The following is a 21,734-nucleotide window of genomic DNA, read 5'->3' as shown; positions in this document are numbered from 1 at the left end:
TATATATATATATATATATATATATATATACACACATATACATATACACACATACATATATACATTACACATACATACATACATATATATATATACATATATACATATGTGTGTGTGTGTGTGTGTGTGTGTGTGTGTGTGTGTGTGTGTATATATATAAAATACAATTAAACCATTAGACTTTTATAAATGAATTGCGCCTCTCCACAAGTACCCTCTGGCACTAAAGAAGTACCCCAGCCTGGTTGGTAATCAACAGAGCACATGTATATACACACAAACTAAATATCTTAATAAGCTAAATGCTATCTAGGCTAATACCAAAAAAATACAGAAATCTGTGACCATACACTGGACAACTTCTTTATTGGGAATTTTTTATTTAACAAAAATATCTGACAGCCAAAACACGATGAACAGAAAATCAAATATTCTTCAGCTAAACACCCGTCATGGCTGCTCTTCCCTTAAGTACCACAAACTCCGCTATCATCTGATTTGTACTCTCAAGCTGCAACCCGCACAAGCTTCAAACTTCTTTCCCTGAGAGTCATAGTGATATTGATATTCCACAAGAAACTGGGGATTCAATGAAGCCAGCTGATTTGGTTAACTTTTCATGTCAGATATCAGATGGTGAGTGTTACCACTCACTCCCAAATTCCATGCACATTCCCATAAAGTGTTGTTGGTTTAGAATGAGCACTAAACATTTAGATTGAGTTGATTCTTAAAAAAAATATGACTGGCATATTCACCACTGTACAAAAATCATGTATAGTGTATTTGTATAGTGTGAGCTTAATTTAGCTTTTTCTAAAAATCACATGGGAGGCTGGGCAATAATTTTATATTGGTTTCCAAATTTCAACAAATTCATAATTCCCAGTAAATTGTCCTAAAAAACCCCCCAAAAATTTAGTTTGAAGCAAGTGATCTGATGTAATGAATAACGAGAAATCATAGCTTACTACTGAATTGAAGATCAATTTGATTGTTTTCTCTGCTATTTTGCATTAATTTGCCACATTGATTACAAAAAAAACACATCAATGTCATGATACTGATTTCAATAAGTTTTTCCACATGTAGTTGGGTCCAGCACCTGGTATTTATCGTGTTTGGATGTGCTTTTGTAAACCTTTTGCATGATACTGACATCAAACACATTGTGCAGCCCTATTCTTAGACCTGAAAACTGGCAAATGATGCATGATTTTCCAGACCTTCACATGAACTTTGTAAAATAGAAGTAGAAACCTAATCTGCCTGTAGCCTTTACCAATTTAGAAGAAGGCATAACAGCTAGCTTCAAAACTGTTTTATTCCAGTGCGCAAGAAGAAATCTCTCCCAACACCAAATGCTTGGTTTGTTAAGAGATCAAACCCAAACTTAGCCAGCAGTGAGATTTTCTAGGGTCCTCCTCCCTTTTGCTTCAACCACAGCCTGAACCGGAATCCCAATCAGTGCAAACTTCCAGACTGACATCTATTACAGGGGAAAGAAAACCAACAACAACAAAAAACCCAAATAGAATTTATATTTTCATTTCACAAAATACATTCTCACCACTTGCACACACGCTCACGAGAAAAACCTCTTAAACCTGACCACCTTAATACGTTATAAAAAAGAAGAAAACAGTTTAAACCATTTAGCACTGGTTTGTGGTCAGTCTGTCTGCAGTGCCCCGGGGCAGGAGAGGAGCCTCTTCATGAAGCAGACTCTTTAAACAGAGTCCAGTTCACCGCCTCATCACAGCCACTGCAGGATCCTCACAACTCTGTGTGAGCATCTGACAAGGACAAAAAAGGACAGAAAAATTAGTACTCAAGTTGACAAATGTGTTGCAGGTTAGAGCAGATGTGTGTTGTTTCTATTTAATCACATGCAAGTATCTGTCTGCTCTGTATGTTCAGTACCTGTGCTTTGCTGCTTTGTTATGTGGTTCGCCCTCTCCTGGACTCTGGTCTGTAGACGTTTAATCTCCTGGTCATAATCGGCCCACTCAGCCACGATCCTCACCGCGGCCTGCAGCTTGGGCTCCTTGGTCATGGGGTTGTTGCACTGAGATCAGGGGGGAAAAAAAATGAGAGGGAATAGACAAAATCATCGACTATGATGTTCACAGGCAGTCAGAATCTAATCATTATCATTCTTCGGCTCATACTCTTATTTCTTGTTAAAGCCATGTCATTACTTCTCTCAGCAGATGACAAGAACAGGCTGCATTTTGTTAAAGTGGTCAGTAAGATCAGTGGCGTTTTAAACTGCCTGTTGTGTCTCACAATTTCTACAGGGGAACAAACTCAAGTCCTTTTTGAGTTTCCTCTCCGTCCTCTGTACAGAGAGTTTGAGCTTCTCCCATCTGGACAATGGTCAACCATATTGATTTGATTTAGATTTGTCTTCTGTTCATTCACTTTGCATTTTGTTAATTCATAAACATAATCTATTAAAATGTCTATTTTTGAAAGCATTCTTACTTTAAATAATTTCCCCCCCAAAACGTTTGCACAGTACTTTAAATCCTTGGTTTAACAAATCTAATCATTGCCTTGTGCTGACATTTGGTTTTCAGCAGTTTAGATCAGTCTGTCTCTGGCTTGTTTAGTAGGTCATTGGTGTCTTCTTTGTGTTGTAAGAGTTCTTCATTCTCCGCTGCCATAGTCCCCCCCCTGCCTTTTCCCCTCTTCACTAATACTGTCTGAGCAAGACGAGATGCCAGTATGGACGCTAACATAGCAGCACACATCACAGATTATGATGCTACAGAACAGCATGCGCTGAAAGCCCATCAACAGTGGTACTGTTTCAGATAGTAAGAGCCAGAAGATGTTGGCAGTGGTCAAAGGAGCCTACAACAGTATTACTATTTAGTAGGGATATACCTGAATCTTAATTCATTATTTGGGAAAGCACAAATCATGCTTGTTATAATTTCGGGGAAAAATTCAGTCTGTCTGTCTACCAATCCTGTTATGTGAGCGTGTGTAGTGGGTTTTCGTACTTGGTTTACATATTTTTTTAAAGAATGAAGTTAAAGTCAAAGGTTTAGACATCTTTAATTTACAAATTATGTGAAAACAACACCCCCCCCCCACCTGCCAAAATGACAAGGGAGTCTCTCTGGACAGAGAGTTCACTTGTAGCTTTTAATTCATTCTGAAGGGTTGATTTGTGACTTCCTGTGCTGAGATACCAGAGTTTTTCTCGTGTGAACATGGCAGATTTATAAGGATTTTAGTTAAGAGGGAGTAAATAATGTTTGTCTCTTACAGACCCACTGTTTGTTTTAGATTATCTTTAAAAATAAGCCTTACTCTACTATTCAAATTATTTGATGTTTACCAAGAATGTAACACTTTTCACAGTATTAAACACCGTTTACCCAAATATCAACCCTTTATAAGGGTTTATATGGAATTACTTTTCATCTTATGGTTTGCTGTGTTTAGATGCGAATCACTTTCAGTTATCCAAAAAGAAATTCATTCACATTCACAGTACTCAATTACTTCCTCAAAGTAATGTCCTGTCAGCCCTCTAGTGGCTGTCAGGAGGCATGACATTATTTAGAAAACCCCATCACTTCTCTCTAAAACTGCTGAACTTTACAGGGTGCTGCTGCAGGTTTATGAAAACTTATGAGTTCTTTATCCTGATGCTATCCCTGCCGTCAACACACAGACAAACTGTTGTTACCAGGTCTATCGTCTTGGCGCTCTTCTTGGTGCTGTCGTCACACCAGGTCTCACACCACAGCCACTCCTGAGGCAGAGACTTGATGGGAACCTGGTGGATCATATTGTTGGGCAGATCCTGAAAATAAATTATGGACAATGAAACCAATGACGGAGGGAAGGATGGGATCTCTGACAAGAGTGAGATTTTACAGAACAGAACATAATGGAAATTGCTGTTACGGATACAACTTTGTCAAATCAACACGTTACTTCTAAGGTTTAGATTCATTTAACTCATATTTAGCCATTTCATACAGTTAAAATCATGATTTAAAAGTTCATCTATAAAGTGCAGCTTTGGAAGATGTATCCGCTTAGTAATACATATGCTGCTGCCTTGATGTTTTTTCAGAGTTATGTGGCTATGATGATACAATGTGAGACATCCTTGTTGCTGCGTTAGAGAGTCTGAGGTGTGAAAATCGGTTGCTGAACGGCACTGCATTCACCATATGTTGTCTTAAAATCATAAGCGAAAGAAAACAATAAGCAAACACTGACATTGTGAAAAGGATCAGATTAAATTAGTTGTTTCTCACATTAAACAAGGGTGCTGTTCAAAGAACAACTTTCAAATCTGAGTTTACAGAGTCTCCTTGAACTGAATCAGGGAAGTGCCTTCTCACAACCACACACACAAAATTAAAAATTAAAGTCAACAAAATGTTCACTGTGATAGTTGTAATGAATGAAAACTACATGCAAAATAGTCCTTTTTAGAACTACATCCCAAATGACAAAGGTGGACAGTCACAGACCTGGTCAAGGTTTGAAAGGCTGTTGGGGTCTTGGCTGAGCCCCTGGTACTGTCCTCGGAGTCGATCTCCTGCAGCTATTTTCCTGAACTTCTTCAGATCGACTACATATAGGGCACTGCGGGGGTTAAATGATGGTAAACATGAATTATGCATGAAAATATTTAAAATGTGTTGAAAAAGAGAGTATGTGCGCGTCTGTCTATGCCAGTGTGGTTTGAGGGCTCAGCTGAATTGTAACCTGCCAGTCACGTCAGTTTTATGTTAGAGTGTGTGTACCTGATGTGGTATTTGCGTCCAGCAAGGTGGCTCGCCCAGTAGCCGGATTTCCAGAAGCGGTAGCCATCCATCTCCCTCCGGCTCTCGCAGAACGGAGTGTAACCGTACGGAGCTCCTTCCAGGTCGAAGTCACGCAGCTCCTTCAGGTCTGTTCGCACAATCTGAAGGAGAGGATGATGGAAGGGGAACATTACAGATGGATCACTATAGTACTCATTATCAATTCCTAGATATAGAGATACAGAGTTAGTTAGATAGAGAGATAGATAGATAGAGAGATAGAGATACTCAATCAATCCATCTATCCATATATGAATAAGAGTGTTTGTACAGCCTACCTGGTCAGCGTCCACAAACAGGATCTTGTCAACAGCGAGAGGAAACAGCACGTCCAGGAATAGGATCTTGTAGCCCCAGATGATCCTCTGCTTCTCGGTCTGTTGGTGTAACCAGCGAGGCCACTTATACTGGACCAGCTCGTACTGGAAACCATATTGCTTTGCCATGTGGGGGATGAAGTCCTGCAAGATGGCCACGCACATAACAGGCCTGTCAGTTTTTACTTGGGGGATGAATCAGTATGGTTGTATGAATTCAATACCGCTTGGGAGTGTGTGATGTCAACAATTTCACATAATGATTTTTACTAAGAGGCAATATACAACAGAATCTGGATAATTAAAGACAAAATTCATTTTCACATATACAGCAGTATATCCGGAAAACCTTAAGGTGGTCTTTAGGTTAAAAAGACAGATCACAGAAAAAAAAATCCTTGGGCCTTTCTTAAAGACAGAGCAAGGACAAAAGTTCTGTTAAAAGCCGTAATTTAGTCTGGCATTTCGGTTTAATGCAACTACTTTAAACCTCACAGGGTCTTCCTCAGGGTGGGCGAAGATCCTGCTCGGTGCCTGAATAACATATTTTTTGTTCTCAGAATATGTGAGTGAGTTTTTTGGACATCGATAAAATACATTTGTACTCTTCTTTGACACAAGCACCTTTTCACACTTTGGGGTTTAGTGTCTTGCTCAAGGACAATTTGACACATGGAAAGTTGGGGACCACACCACAAACTTTATAATAAAAGGCCAACCCTCTCTACCAGCTGAGCAGTAGCTGGTCACCCACAGATTTAATCAAAACTACGCTCAACCACAATACCATAATCTGATATTTACCAAAAGATAAACAACAAGCATACTAGCATCCTCGCTATGATTGGGTTTTTCAAGTATCTACTGTGCATGTAAACATTATATTCTGGTTTCAGAAAACACGGATAAAATGATATTCTGTTTTTGAGATATGCTAGCTGGAGCACTCTAATAGTAACTGGGATACCATGACATTCAAACACCTTATCCAGGTTTCTGATCATTCTCTAGCATGTTGAGTCGTCAACTGAAGTTACACTGTAGTTTGCCAGTAAATCAGAAAAAAAATGGTTTAGGATGTGATCAAAAGGCAGAAATAGAAGGAAAGTTTGACTTAGGTAATGCAGAGCATGACTTGTATTATTGCTCGTTTTCCAATACTGGTGAACAGATGGAGAAGCTAAATCCACTAGCAGTGGTAGAGTGGTAAAACGCAGGAGAGTTCAGACAGCAAGAAACGAAAGATGTTGAGAAATCAAGAAACACATACACATTCGTAACAATATCCAGGATTCTCATCGTCTGCATGATAGCCAGGTTCCTCTGCCTCTTGTAAATGTCAATACTTTGATAAGGTCAAAATCAGGATACTAATGTACATGTAAATGTACTCAAAGTCTGTGACAATGTTAGTAAAGATACAGGTGTAAAAAAAGCTGAGCAATCTAAATGTTGCTTTATAAAGCTGTAATGACAGGTATTGGTCTATCTCCTGTTTACTTTGCGTTTATTTTTCTGCTTTGGTGGATTCAAGCTGAGATAATGTTATTTTGGACAGATAACAGAAACTGTCTATTGACTATATCATGATAAAGAGAAATCCGTATACTGCAAGACTGGAGCTACCTATGGAGTTAACTATGGAATAGGTTGAGTGGGAATCTGATTTACAAAACCAAAATGATTGAGACATTTCTTATCAGTGACTTTTACAAGCAAAAAAAACACAATGTTATCTGCAGGATAACGAGGCTTAACAACTAAAGCCAGAGTGAAAAGAGTCAGAAAACAGGAATGATAACGATGAATGAAAGCATTGAAGTCTTTGCATTTCTGCAGAGACTTTCTTCTACAGGCTGAGTTAAAACATCTCATCCCTGCTGCATGTTTCACCTTGATTTTCAGAACTCCAGTTTGAAGCTCACATCACTGACGGATAGAGAAAAAGCTGGATCAATGATGAGAAATCTGCTGATTTTCAAAGTAAAAAAATCCTACCTTGAACGCTGGGGACAAGTAGTTCTTGAGGAACCAGAACTTGACGGGGGTTTTGGTGTTCTTCAGAACTGACAACATCATAATCCTGAGAAGCAAGAAGAATAAATAGACGGGTGGTGTCAGAGCTGAGAGAACAAAAGGCGCTAAAATCAATACAGTCTTTGTACACATTAGAAGGAGGGATGTTAATTTTCAAGGCTTTTGTTTGATACGACAATCCTCTTTTCTCTGCCTGGTCACCTCTCTGACACCCACCTGAGGAACCTCTCATATAGGTGCCCCGAAGCCACAGAGAAGATGTTGATCACGTCGTCCTTCTCCTGCTTTAGCTCCTCTGCCTTTCCTCCACCTGTGAACCCTCTGAAACACACAAACAACATTTTTTTAAAGTTTACAAATTTCAAAAGGAAAAATACACACAAAACAGATTAAATCTTTAAACCAAGAGGCCTTGTTGACTACAGAGAGTCAGCATAAATGTTTTGTCGTTCATCCAGGTACTTGCAGGATATTGTTACAACAAGTTAGTGATAATCTTTGTACATATGAACTGATGATGCAAAAGTATTATATTCATTATTGATTAATTATTTACATTTTTGAAAAAACTACCACAAAATAATGAAAAGTATTTTGTCTGACCAACAGTTCACAACCCAAAGATATTACATTTTTAATGGTATAAAACAGCATAAAGAAGCAGCAAATCCTCACATTAGAGAAGCTGGACGGAGAGCACATTTGATATTTCTTCTTAATAAACAACTAAAACAATTACTAAAATCATTTCAATCCACTTATCGTTTCAGCTCCCGTCTAGCCACTTTGAATAAAAACTGCACCTGGTCAGAGATTTCCAGAAGCCAGCGTCATTTTCCTCGGTCACATCACTCAGCAGCTCCTCGTTGAACTTGTCTGGTTTCTTCTGGACCTGATCAACACGCAATTTTTACCCAGTCAGTTGAACAAAATATCTTGAAATCACTTAAGATGTTCCGGGTGACGCCGACTTTCCGTCTGGCTGAACTATTTTGACTGCGAATGACTTATTACCTCAGTAATTTGAAAAAATAACCACTTTGGCAATTAAAATATTAACAACATGTTACTAAATGCAAGGCTAAAATTAAACAAGATGTTAGTTTTGGGTTGTATTTTTTTGAAAGTTCTTATTGGTATTACACTGCACACCGAGAACTTGAACTCCATATAAAAGAACATTAAAAATCGACTTAAAGTGGTAATTTTATGCTCATTTTCAGGTTCAAAATCTTATTTAGGGTTTATACCAGAACAGGTTTACATGGTTTCATTTTCAAAAAACACCATATTTCACCCTGTGTGCTTAACGCTCCGTTTTGGCTATGGAGTGATACATCCCACCTTTACAAGATCCTTGGGAGTTGCACATGCGCAGTTCCTAGTTAAGGACTACTAGCCAATCAGAAGCAGAGTAGGGTGGGCCCTGAAAAGCCGGTAAACACGGCTTCGGTTCAGCTGTATATCCCCTTACCAGCATAGCAACGTGGATTGTTTGGAAGGGAGAGTGGAGGCAGCAGGCAGACGTCTTGTCATTATGTGCTGCAGCTCAGTGTGTTTTTCCACAGGTGTTTTTGAGGGCGTGTCGGACAAGGTGCTAGGAGAGCATTATGGCGTGCATTTCGCTGTGACGTCGCAGCAAAGGGGAAGAAAAGGCTTGACTACAAACGAGCTGTTTTCAGGCAGTTCAGAGTAGTGTTTCTGTGGGAGGGGAACTTCCTTCGGGCTTTTTCACTTTGCAAACATATTACATGCACAAGAAAAGGTATATAACTTAATAAAAGGAGAGGGGGAAAAGCCAAAAAGCATAATATGACCTCTTTAAAGATTGCATGTTGCATTTTTATGTGTGGGTCCCCATTTTGTACAAACAGAACACACATTCCAGCCAATGGTTTCACACTATTCCAACTGATCTGCAGTTGACAGTAAATGTAGTAGTAAAATGTACTTTGTAAATGTTTTATGAGGACAGAAATGCATTAAACACATTTGTTAGACCTCAAGATACACACAATGAAAACTAATACTTGTTCACAATAAGATTCCACAAGCTACCTTAAAGGATTAAGTGAGTGAGCCTTTTCATATTTAAGTATATATATATATATATATATATATATTATATTATCAATCATATTTATTCCTCCATATAGTACAGCTGTCTTGAGAAGACTCTACAGTCTGGGGAATGTAGATTTATTTGTATGTAGTTCAAAGTGTACATATTGTATATTTTCTGCATGACTCGAACGCAGCACAGAGTACAGTTTCTCCCATTCAATAAAAAGTATGAGAATCCAATCAGACGGAGAGAACTGGAAATGCTGCCACTAACCATCCTGGGTTTACTTTATTTTATTTATTTTATGAAAAAAATGAACTGTGTGAATCAATCAATCATCACTTTATCACAGGTAAACTGACCTTGACTTTAATGATCCGGGTCTTGAAGTTGTTCAGCACGACTATAATGTCATCAGAGTCTGCTGGAGAGTCTGTGCCATCATGGCTGTAACAGAAGGCAAAGGATAAGGAAAAGCATAGGTTGAATCTAAAAACTAATAAGTTATGTCAACTGTGCGACACAATATAGCCAATACTTCATGTTCTTACCTGTAGATCTTGTAGATTTCATCAGAGCGTCCTTTTCTCATCTTCAGGATCCAAGCTCCCGGGTTTGCCTTCAGCTGAAAGTAACCCTACAGGCCAGTACAAAAGAGATTTACAGAGTTTGTTGACTATAATGATAAAAGATGAACTCAAATACAAACTAAAGAATAAGCTGTTTAACATCCAGGAAAGAATTAAAAAGTATTACCAATCTAACAAAAACAGCTGGCAAAGGTGTTTGTGTTTCAGCAACTTCCTGCCCTAGGGTGTTGGAAGACATGATGAGATAAACTCACCAGGTTTGCCATGACGATTGTATCCACAATGACTGGCTCAGAGGCGGTTCCCAGAGTGAACTGGAGGCCGCGTGGTGGCTGGCCTGAACTGACGTCAAAACAGTGGCCTTCCAACAAAAGGTGCTCCAACTCGTACTCTGCTGCCACAATATTCTCCACCTACGAAATGTAAAGTTTATTTTGTACAGACCCATATCAGCGTCCAGGGGCTTTACAGATTGCACATTAGTAGTGGTTCCCAAATAAACTCAAGGTCTTCAAGAAGAGAGAGTGAAAACTCTCCTAAATTCTCAGCGGTTAAGCAAAAATTGGAAGAAATCTCAGGTGAGAGACCACCCCTCCATGAACAAGTGGGGGTGCCACGGGAGCCTAAGATCTAAAAAAAAAAAAAAGAAGCAATTACAAAAGTTTAAAGAAAAGAAAAGTAATAGAAATTGTCTCACAACATGACAATAATTAAAGGCTGTTAGAGACGTTGTATTTCACCTTTTAAAAAAAGCTAAGTTTCTCTAAGAATAAAACTGCAACAGTCTCTCTCCTGAACATGTCAAAACAGTGTACAAATTGATATAACTTGTTTATCCAAATCTAAATGAACATATTAATAATACCCTGATACAGCGACAGAACTGTTGTCCTTTGCATATGGCAAAGTGTACCTTTATGAACTATGCTGCATGTGAAAGTTGTCTTTTTGAAGTAACTGTTTACTATATTGCAAAGGAAGGGTGAAATCAAAATTGAAATGTAGGTCTAGAGAAAAATAAGTTTGCCTCCTGCTCTCCCAAGTGAATCTGACTACCTCTACCTTTAGCAGAAAGAAAAATAACAATTACCTCCCACTTTTATGACCTCCCCTTTAAAATCTTTTCATACATATAAATGAAAAATAAACCCAGCGAAATGAGTCCGAAGACGTACAATATCAGTATGGTTTGAGTCTAAGGGGGAAAAGGTAAATGGAAGCAGTGTTCACACAGTGATTGATGGCACACGTCACAACACAAACCATTGGATTAGTATTAAAACAATCATTCAGAGAGCAAGACAGAGTGGGTTGATAACTTCAGAGTTTCCTGCTGGAAATGGGTAAAAAAACACTACTGATCCTGATCAAAACCCAGACAGAAAAATTTCCGTACCTCCTCTAGGTAGATGTTGTCTAGGTCATACCGGGTGTGCACAGACTCCACCATCCAGCTCTCGGGAGTGTTGAGGTTCAGGGTAAAGAGGGGAGACTGAGGCATGTCCAGGAACCTGGCCATAGGGCCGGGAGAGAAACTACCGTCGGCCTTAAACGCCACCTCCGGCTCCAACACATGACGGTAAAAACTGGAAGAAAACACAGGGGGATCACTAACTGCACCAGCAGAAACCAGTTAAGACTTTCATTACAAGTGGAGGAGCCATCATGCCATTTGCTGGATGCATTCAGCCAAAGAAGCAAAAAGATCACCGTTGTCGGTTACTGAAAGGTGACCTGTGGAGTTTTCTTGTAAACAAACAAACACTGTTTACATCCACGATAACCAGCTTGCAGGCTGGCACACTGCAGCATAACTTGGCGTGTTACTGCCACCTTTAGATCGGCGGAATAGTGTGACACTACACCATCGTGCCCATACAAAAAACAATGGGAACCTTTAGCAATTGACCTTGGAAATTTGACAAAACAATACCAACTCACAGATCTACTCACCTGATTTTTTCCAGAGCTTTCAACCAGCAGCACGTGATATCAGAAGGCTATGTGACACAGTTGAAAGCTACTAAAAGTACTACTAAAAGAGAAGTCCAAAAAGTAGATGAAATCTTAACTGCTACTGAGTTTGCAGCTACCCAATTATAATTGAAGTCCTAACACTGGCAAATATTGAAGCACTTTGAAAACAGAGCTACACAGTTTTATGATATTTTATGGATTCAGTGCCTCATTTAAAGCAAAACATAAATACATTTGGAGGGTGAATAGTAAACTTCAAGCCAGAGAAAGTAGAAAGATCAGGGTACTAGACATGTACTGATACAGAAATAACTAGGATGTAAGGTTTGTTTCTTTACTCAGTGAATACTGTGAGCTCACCTCTTGAGAGGCATTTCTGATAGTTTGGATTGGCAGTTCATGAAGACTCGTAAGTTGACGTTTACCAGCTGCTTCAAAACCTGCAGGTGACGAGGGGGAGAGACAAAAAGACAGGTTAGAAATAAGATGTGGTCAGATCAGTAAGAAAGACGAGTCCAACGAGGGTCCCTGGCTCAACCTACCAATAGGAGAGGAGCTAGTTTCTGTGCGTCCCTGGTTACAGGATCCACCACGGCTACAACATCAAAGTACACGTCTCCTTCCTTAGGGCGGATCTTCACAGCACTGCCAAAAATTAAATCAATAATGAAGTGAAGTAAACACAAACTCAAGATTTTCAAAGCTGGTACTAGCTGCACAGGATGCCCTGATTTCAACTATTTATTTTGTATTTTTATTATTATATGTTGATAAAGTATTTGCGTGAGATTACTCAATTTTAATTAACCCAAAAATTCTAAAAATACTGCTAAATAAAATGCAAAAATCATGTAAGCCTGGAATAAATGAGGCTTGCTTGTCTAAATTATGCGCAAGTATTACAACTTTACCTGTAGCGGTCATCTGCAAAGTCATACTCTACCCGAGCCTCTCCTTTGGGCTGAGAGGACAGCAGAGCATCCACCTTCATCACAAGGTCGCTGGCCCTGAGAGAAATCCCGCATTTAATTTAACAAAACGCAACACAACTGAAAGACGTTACTCAAAATGTAACCTTGTGAGAATCTACAGACAGCAACAACGGGAAATAAAATACCTGTCGTCCTCAATTCCAAACTGTTGGACTTTGCTTTTGATTCGCTCTCCAGACGTTTTCAGAATGATGCTCTCCAAAAGCAGGAAGTCATCCTGGTTAAACACCTCCTCCTCCTCCAGCGGACCTATGATCTGTCAATAAGAAACAACAGTATTCTTATTTACACCACCACCTGCTACAGTAACTGGGGTAAACTGGATAATTAATAAATACAAACTATATTTGCTCACGGTGATAGCTGTATTTTCAGTTCTTTAAACAATAAGACAAGATTGAGACTCACTCTTCCGTTGCTGATGACTGCTTTCTGCCCTTTCTTCAGTTTGAGCACGTCTCGGCAGTAGGCAGCATGGGAGAGCAGGACGTCAAATTTGGGACTCTCATATGCATCCTTGAACAACGACACGTCCATACCCTGTAAGAAACATAGATAACTTATAGGCAGCTTACGAAAAGGGAAAATTAAAGAGAGAAAATGACGAGGGGGAAATGCTGTTAATTAAGTTACGAGGCCTGATGAGGGCAAAATGTTTCAACAGTATCACAATGGTCCATGTATAGATGTATAAGTGAAGCCGTATGTCCCCTTCCCCTCCTTTACCCCGACAGCGAACTCTCCGATGTCGACTCCCTTCTCCAGGGCTGCAGCAATCTCTTCTTTAGCCAACTTGGTTATGAAGTTCTTGGCGTTGTTGGCAGATTGCGTCTGCATGGCTGCCCAGATTGCTCTGGCCACTCGGCTCGTCTCAGCGGACAGAGCGGCTGATGGGTTGCTGATCATCCCCAGTCGGACGTTGTTGCTGGTTTTCTGTCATAGAGCAAGTGAGTGTTAATGTAGGATTTGTCATTTGCTTTCAGAGCAGAATGCAAAACCGACTGACCTCGCTAAATGCATTCTACTTTGAGATACTTTGGTCAAGGTGTTGTTTTTTTTAATGATACTGACCACACAGTGACACTCATCAGTCATAGTGTAACTTGTGTTCTATAGTCTGTAACACGCTATAGAAGAGATGAAGAGGTGAAGAGATGTGGTTGAAGTCAGTTCCACAATATTAATTCTATTACTACATTATTAATATTAAGGCAAACTGTCACATAGAAAATAATACATTTAATGATAAGATGAATTGTGTTTTCACATGCGTAAAACTTAAAGGAATTGTTCAACATTTTGGTAAAAGCTCTTCATTGTTCTATAGTCAGATAAGAAGCTGATACCACAAATCTCTAAGGTAAATATGATGATAGATCCTGTGGCTGGTTATCTTTGCTTAGCACAAACTTCTACAGACTACAAACAGCTAGCTTGGTTCTGTACAAAGGAAACAAGGTAACTTCACCACAGCACCTCTAAAGCTCACCAATTACCAACATATTATAGTGAGTTTATTAATTCAGCAAATGTAAGAATGACATATTGTGGTTTTATGGGGGGTTATGGTCAGGACTTTTTACTGTTGCCACAACTTGACGTTTTACTCTCCAGTACAAATTAAATGAGCCATTACATGTTCATTTATGAGCTGTAAAAGTGCTAATAAGTAGATTACCTTTGGACAGAGCCAGGTTAGCTGTTTCCCCCTTTCCAGTCTTTATGCTAAGCTAAAAAAAAAAAAAAACTATCTACTGGCTTCTTATTTACTGCGCAAACATGAAAGTGGTATCAATCTTCCCATATAAATCTCGTTCTCAAGAAAGCAAATACACATTTCCCAACATGTCAAACTTTTCCTTTAAATTACTTCATATACCAGACTTTCACGGTCCAGCCCAAATATATGGTATAAAAAGGATTTTGTACCATGTGTCTAATGGCATCATAAAGAAGCTGACGTCCTGAGGGTTTGTCAAAGTCTCCGACCACCCAGAAAGTCACAGGACGGATGTAGCCATCATCTGACAACCACAAAGCAAGAAACAGAGATTGTCAGAATAAGTTATTGAGGCGATGCTACACAGGCAAACTCCATTTTGTTTTTGGTGAAAATCAAGTTTGATAAATTGGGTAAAAATTACAGTTCAGTGCAAAGGTTTTAGGCAGGCATGGATAAAAAGTAAGCAACAATGTTTTCAAAAATAGACATGAACAGAAGAAATCAAATCCCTGGCTTTGTGCAAGTGTACTAGAAGAATGAATGCTCTTTTTTAGGCAAAGGGTAGTGACACCAAATACTGATTTGATGAGATTTTCTTCTGTTCACTCACTTTGCATTTTGTTAATTGATAAATATAAAATATTAACATGTCTATTTTTGAAAGCATTCTTACTTGACAGCATTTTTTTCTACACCTGCCTAAAACTCTTGCAGTGTGGGTAGCATACTGGGCTGTAAGAAAAAAAAAAAAAACAAAAAACTTAGCACGAAAAGGTAACCATATCAATGTTACCCACGTCAAAAAAACTTTTGTCATTTCCAAACATTAAATCAAACCTTTAACATCTCATTATCCATGCAGCAAATGACACAGAATGAACTGTCATGCTCTCCTAAAGATGTAACAAAACAATGTTAGCAATTTTTAAACACATTTTTTTGTACTTATAACTCAGACTCTAATACACCATCATCATGGGTAATTAGTCATTTGTGTCCCCTGAGAAATGCAACACAGATGGAAGAGTGGTGGTGGATTCACAAACACATCTAAACACTGCCAGCAATGTAGCTCACAGAAAACAGAAAAAAAGAGCAAGTGAGAAGAGGGAATAAAGCGGAGGAAAAGGGTGATTACCATGCCTGTTGGTGGTGGTCATCCCTGATGCAAGGACATTTCAAAATCACATGAATAACAGGAAGAACAGGAGGAGGAGAGGACAGGACAGAAGGAGAATACATGAAGAGGGAGTTTAGGCTTGAAGGAGACTAAATAATCTTCACTACAAACAATAAAAATACTCCAAAAGCATTCTCTTCCATTCAGAATTTGTTTTTTATATGATAAGCTATCACATGAGACTGTCTTACCTTTCTTAGTCATGTAGTTCATGCTGTTTGCTACTGCGGTGCTCTTCTCTTTGGTGTCGAGAGTTGAGAAGCGAGCGTAATCATCTACAAAGTGGTTGTCTGCAAAAAGAGAGACCAAATTGGAGTGAACTGTAGATCATGAAGCAAATGATTATGACCAGATTATATTTTATATACTCCCAAGAAGTAAATGTGTGAATTTGTAGGAGTGTAATGCAAAGCTACTATTCTGTATCTGTTTGAAAAGTGCCTAGAAAAGTGTTAAATTATGTCCCACTGCAATTTATACTCATCATCCATAATTTGTGTACGTTTACAAAATGTACAAAAAGGTATAAATAATTTAAGCATATACCTAAGTTAATCAAATAATAATACATGTTTTGCAATTGAACCCCACCTTCAAAAAAAGAAAAAAAAGTAGCTCCAAGCAGAGTCTAAATAAAAGCTGTCTAACTGTTCAGCTGGGAATTAACAATGGAAATAGAATAAGTTGTTTTAAAAGTGGGAAAAAAATGTCAAAACTGCAGTAGGCCGATATATAATGGGAGGATACCTAGAAAAAGCTGATGATTAAAAATTAAGAAAGCTCCAAATCCATTAAAGCTCATTGGGTCGCATGGCAAAGTAAAAAATAAAGAAGCAAATAAAGAAGGATGTTGTTTGTTAATCCAAAGTGACAATTCAAAAATTAGAACACTATTGACAAGAATCTGAATAGCTCTCTGGCCATTTTGCACACACTCTGGAGAAGGTCCTTGACTTCAGCTTGCCAGTTTCTGGTCTACTGTCAAGTCTTCAAGGTGCCAGGCTTCAGATCATTATGTAAAAATCTCACCTCTACAACATCATTCAAGCTTTATCCTCCACTACACAACTCATCTGGTAATAAAAAAACGAGTTATTATGTAGAATGTCTATATAGAATGACTGAATGATAATAAATGAATTTGACAGCAACATTTCAAACACTGCTCATATTTGAATAATGTATTCATATTTGTTTACATCCCTAATGTGTACTCACTGGTATCAGACAAATCCAGGTATGTTCTGCTGGTGGACAGCACTCTGGGGTTAATACGAGGAACAACGTTGGGCTGATTCATGATGAAGTCCACAACGTCGTGATCTGTAGCCAGCTCACCCTGCGAGCCACACGAGCACAGATTCAGAATGTTAAAGAAATAATTCAGAGAGGACATACCTCACTGTTACTGCAGACCCAAATGTGATGCAGGAGGTACTTGTCTGCAAGCTTTTCATCCTCATAGTCACAGTTCAGACAGCCATCTCAAGATTTAATAGCTTTTCCACTGCAGTTACCGATGCTTGTGTGTAACGAGTTTTCCTCCAAGAAGTTTGGATTAGACATTAAAAAGAAGAAAACAAGAGTGATGACTAACAGCGTGTTCACCATTAAAACTGGTGCAGCAACTAAATTAAACCCTGCTAAATGTCCTTTAAGACCTTATTTAAAAACAGAGGTCTTTGAAAGAACCAATTCAAACATTTGGCTCCTCAGAATCCTGGAACGACATTAAACCAGGAAGGCATGGCAGATGGCATGCTCGCAAAGATCGAGCTTTTAAAGAAAAATCGATACTCACGACACTCCTAGACAGCGTACTTGTAAAAATGAACAACTCTCTTTGCAAATAAATCATATAGCTCCTCTACTCATTTCCTTTTCATGTTTCTTTCAACTAGAGTCTTTTGTAGTAGCTCCGGCAAATTAAAAACCAAACACACACACAACAGCACAAATAAATACACCCCTTGATATGATCAATGTCAGCAAACTATCAGTGAATATACAACTTGGTCCATTAAGTCTTATTTGAGGAGATGAAGGATAAACACAGAATTAAAAGGGAAAACATTTTTTTCCATTCTGTATGTACATAAGATCTCACCATCAAAAAGGGATACAGTTTGTAGCGTGTCTGCACAGAAATACTTAAGCTGACTGTGACTGTATATCAAAGTGTGTGTGTCTGTGTGTGCTCTGACCAGGTAGACAGCTCTCTGGTATAATGAGGTGGTCTCCAGAATCTTTTGCATTGTGACTGTCTCCAGTTCGTCCGGGTCCAGCTGTTCACGCTGGTAAGGTATGCCGTTGTACATGACCACAGGCAAAGGGCCCACCCCCGTCTGCTCATAGTATGCCCGTCCTTCCTAAAAGAGGAGACACAAAGAGATGTTATTTTAAGTTGCGCCAGCCTTTCACCATCTCAAAAACATAGCTAGAGTAGAGTAGGATGACTTGTTGCATCTAAGCAGAAAATCCAGTTTGACGGTTGTTAACAGTCTTTTATCAGGGCTACGCAAAAAAAGCTCTTGGGCAGCTACAACCTTTGTAAGACTCTTCATTGGTTCCAAGAACATTGGTTTAACCATCACATTTTAAAGGAATTGTTTGAGATTTTGGAAATTTATTTAGTTTTCTTGCTTAGAATTAGGTGAGAAGATCACTCTCTTGTCTTGTCAGCAGGAGATAAGCTCAGCATAAAGACTGAAACTAAGGGGGAAACAGCTAGCTTGACATTATCTAAAAGGTTGAGACCTCTAAAGCTCACTAATTAACAAGTCTCTCATCATTGATCTGTAAGCAAACAATGAAGTAACCACAATATCTCATTTTTAGATATCAGTTTTACCCCTTGTTCGGTCTTTATGCTAAGCTAAGCTTATCACCTGCTGGCTCCAGCTTCAGTATCAATCTTCTCATGCAAATCACAGACATAATTGATTGATAATACCTAAAAATGATGGTATCATCCAGCACACTGACATCACATTCAGCCCCTCTCACCTTCCTGTTGCTGTCGTAGCTGGAATCGGCGCCAAGGACGCTGCTGACCTCCACATATGGGAACTTCTTCTCCAACACTTTCACCACATCCCCAATGCTCAACTGTCCACCGACAGGTACTCGGTTAAACATCTACAAGGAAAAAAGGAAGGAAAAGATGTGGGTACAGAAAATGCAGGGAGAACAGATATCAGGTATACAAAAGAAATACAACTTTACCATTCTCTGCTTGTTCTACTCAAAAGCCACTTGCGTCAAACTTAGCGTTCTCATTAAAGATATTAGGATTTTTATGAACCAGTTCTTCGTCAGTGTTTGTGCTAAGTAAACTTACCGAGATGACAGCTTCAAATGCACTCTGACTGTCCACCTCGTCGCTGATATAGTTGTAGGCTCGGACCAGTGCCACACCTGCGTCCTGCATACCGTCTATGTCATCTTCATTTGACACCACAAACACCAGCCCTATTCTAAAACACGCGCGCGCACACGCGCACACACACACACACACACACACACACACACACACCAAATAAAGTTTCTACAACAGACTCTCATATGTATATTGGACAGTTAAAATGCAGCATGTGTGCTGTGCGCCCGATCGGTATTCAAACAAACTGACCATCGCAAGATCCCACATGCAGGGAGGAATCAAAGGTCTTGCAAACCTGCCTGACAAAACTCCTAAATTAAAATGGATTTTAATCAGATTTTCCAACTGATTGTATATGCACCGCAGTGTCTTTTCTGAGGTTTCTGTTTTTTGCAGCAACTGCAGAGTAGTAAAAACGGTTCACATTTATCAAAAAAAACATAATGTCGAATATGTAACAAAATTAATTATAAAAGTAACTAAAATAACCTTGTCTTGTCTCCCTGTGCGTTCTGGCTAGTTTACAGTCCACCACATTCCTGATGATGCAAACACCAACCTGAGCGGGATGTTGTTAGAGTAAAACATCTCTGCAACACTCAGCAGCTCAGCAGCGTTCTCCTGAGTTGGGTCCAGAATGATCACCTGTAACACACACACATATATATAGGTATTTTCACTGGGATTCAGATCCACTGGGATTCACAAGGGATTGATTAATCAGGTACGGACGAACCAGATTGTGGAAGTTCTTGCGGATCTGCCTGATGACTCCAGGGAAGGTCGGTCTGAGCAGCTCCTGCACGTTGTAAGGCCACGAGCTGTACCTGTGGTCTGTCTCCAAGTTGTTAATCCACTAAAAATGAAAAAGGTTGATGAGAAAACATTTGAAAGGAGCAGCAAGCCTAACAGCACATCAGTGCCAGTATAATTAATATAAAATATAATCAGCAAATAAATGATGACGTATTATTCAAGGTTTAGAAAATATTTTATAATTTATAATTTACAAGCTACCAAGCAGCATATAACAAGGTAAATAAAATTTGCTCCATCTATACAGCTGCAACATTTGAAGCACACATTAATGTATCAATAATTATAATACAACAATATAAAATAAATTATTCTGAAATGGGTCATTCTGCATGATGAACACTTTTACTTTTGGGGAGTGCTCATCAGTGCTTAATTAATCAGTGCAGATTTTTGTTGGAGAGGATTTTAGTTGGTTTATGCTTGGTTTTGGTTAGGGGAAATCTTACACTGATGGCGGGGTTTCGGATGTCAACAGCGTAGTCAGAATCGGAGGGCTGGACATTGAGCTTCAGGATGTCGTGGATGTAGGGCGTCTCGATGTGCAGAGAGCGCAGACCCTCCATCACCCTCGCCTCACTGCGCAGCACCTCAAACACACTGCAGGGAACACAGGACAGAGGTCAGGCTGTGGCCATCTAACAGTCGGTGTGTGCTCTTATGTAGGAATAGGAGCATGGAAGTACCAACATGACTGAACATATGATTATGTATAAATAATACTAACATTTACATTAATAAAAATATACAAAAAATATGTAGCAAAATTGCCAAATATTCTCTGGCTTTGCTGTTTTCCTTCACACGTATGATTAGCTTCAGTTCTGGATTGTTGGTAGGACAAAACAAGAAAACAGAAGACATCAAAGTGGGCTTGGAGAATTTGGAAATGGCTTTTTTTGTTTACCATTTTATAGACTAGATTAAATCGAGACAATAATCGGCAGATTAATCGATAGTGAAAAAAGTTTGCCGCAGCCCTACATTTCAGTCATCAGCCAAAAATGGGGAATATTACTTTAAGTAGAATATCTTTGGGTTTTAGACTGTTAAATAATCATTACTTTCAAACCATTTATTGTAATTAGCATTTTCCCCCAGTATTTCTATCTTCCTGCAGCAGGAAACCCTGCCTTATGTATACCTATTGTTTAAATGTGGCCACTGGTGTGTTTCCAAGCATGTGTTTTTAATATAAGAATTTATTTCTAGCAGGACATACAGTGAGTATATAGTGGTTTGGTTACAAAAGATCAGATGTACAACAAACCACGGTAATATGTAAGAAGTGCAAGAAGACTGAACAATAAAAGGGAGGAATACAATAAACTTATTTAACCACCTCAAGCACCCAGTTGAGTATGAGGAGAGCCAAAAATACCACGAGAAGAGTTCAACAGCTATTGTGAGTTCTAAACCAAACATATTTCAATATTTTGTCATATCGTATAAAAATCTCATTATCATGTATAAATATTGTGATATTATTTTAGAGCCACCTCGCCCACCACTACTTGCTACTTCAGGATGAGAATGTTACACATCTTAAAGGTGACCAAATATAAATGTTTAAAATGTTTCATTTCATAAGATGCAAAAGGTTGATGAAACAACAAAAGAGACGTTACCCAGCTTATTAGATCAATGATAATATACTGTACATTACTATGACTATAATTGTGTATGTGTGTACCTGAAGATGTCTTGTGTGTCCAGATCTATATGAAGCCCATTGATGAACAGGGCTGAATCCCCGGGCTGCAGGCCCAGAGTTCCTTTGAAAAACTAAGGAGAGAGAAACGTCAACATGACTA

At 38.9% G+C, this 21,734-nt stretch overlaps 1 protein-coding gene across 2 annotated transcripts in view; it reads right to left on the bottom strand.

Moving 5' to 3' along the window:
- Positions 1–347: 347 nt before the first annotated feature.
- uggt1 (UDP-glucose glycoprotein glucosyltransferase 1) overlaps positions 348–21,734 on the bottom strand; it is a 33,533-nt gene continuing 12,146 nt past the window's right edge. For both annotated transcript variants that reach the window (XM_038728473.1, XM_038728474.1), the window contains exons 12-40: positions 21,614–21,705; positions 20,370–20,520; positions 19,841–19,960; positions 19,664–19,749; positions 19,063–19,198; positions 18,729–18,860; positions 17,927–18,091; positions 16,941–17,061; positions 15,914–16,012; positions 14,749–14,843; positions 13,546–13,752; positions 13,228–13,359; positions 12,945–13,075; positions 12,739–12,834; positions 12,370–12,472; positions 12,188–12,267; positions 11,247–11,436; positions 10,105–10,263; positions 9,812–9,897; positions 9,623–9,707; positions 7,999–8,087; positions 7,412–7,516; positions 7,157–7,241; positions 5,120–5,302; positions 4,782–4,942; positions 4,506–4,620; positions 3,707–3,823; positions 1,924–2,068; positions 348–1,796 (exon numbers count right to left, since the gene is read on the bottom strand). In XM_038728473.1, coding sequence (XP_038584401.1) covers positions 1,777–1,796; positions 1,924–2,068; positions 3,707–3,823; positions 4,506–4,620; positions 4,782–4,942; positions 5,120–5,302; positions 7,157–7,241; positions 7,412–7,516; positions 7,999–8,087; positions 9,623–9,707; positions 9,812–9,897; positions 10,105–10,263; positions 11,247–11,436; positions 12,188–12,267; positions 12,370–12,472; positions 12,739–12,834; positions 12,945–13,075; positions 13,228–13,359; positions 13,546–13,752; positions 14,749–14,843; positions 15,914–16,012; positions 16,941–17,061; positions 17,927–18,091; positions 18,729–18,860; positions 19,063–19,198; positions 19,664–19,749; positions 19,841–19,960; positions 20,370–20,520; positions 21,614–21,705 — 3,486 coding nt within the window. In that variant the 3' untranslated portion in view covers positions 348–1,776. The remainder of the gene's footprint in view (positions 1,797–1,923; positions 2,069–3,706; positions 3,824–4,505; positions 4,621–4,781; positions 4,943–5,119; positions 5,303–7,156; positions 7,242–7,411; positions 7,517–7,998; positions 8,088–9,622; positions 9,708–9,811; positions 9,898–10,104; positions 10,264–11,246; positions 11,437–12,187; positions 12,268–12,369; positions 12,473–12,738; positions 12,835–12,944; positions 13,076–13,227; positions 13,360–13,545; positions 13,753–14,748; positions 14,844–15,913; positions 16,013–16,940; positions 17,062–17,926; positions 18,092–18,728; positions 18,861–19,062; positions 19,199–19,663; positions 19,750–19,840; positions 19,961–20,369; positions 20,521–21,613; positions 21,706–21,734) is intronic.

The sequence above is a fragment of the Micropterus salmoides genome, unplaced genomic scaffold, assembly GCF_014851395.1.
Source record: "Micropterus salmoides isolate LMB-PRFRI ecotype aquatic unplaced genomic scaffold, ASM1485139v1 Ms_hic_scaffold_19, whole genome shotgun sequence".
Classification (NCBI taxonomy): domain Eukaryota; kingdom Metazoa; phylum Chordata; class Actinopteri; order Centrarchiformes; family Centrarchidae; genus Micropterus; species Micropterus salmoides.
This window is presented reverse-complemented; position numbering and strand designations above follow the sequence as displayed.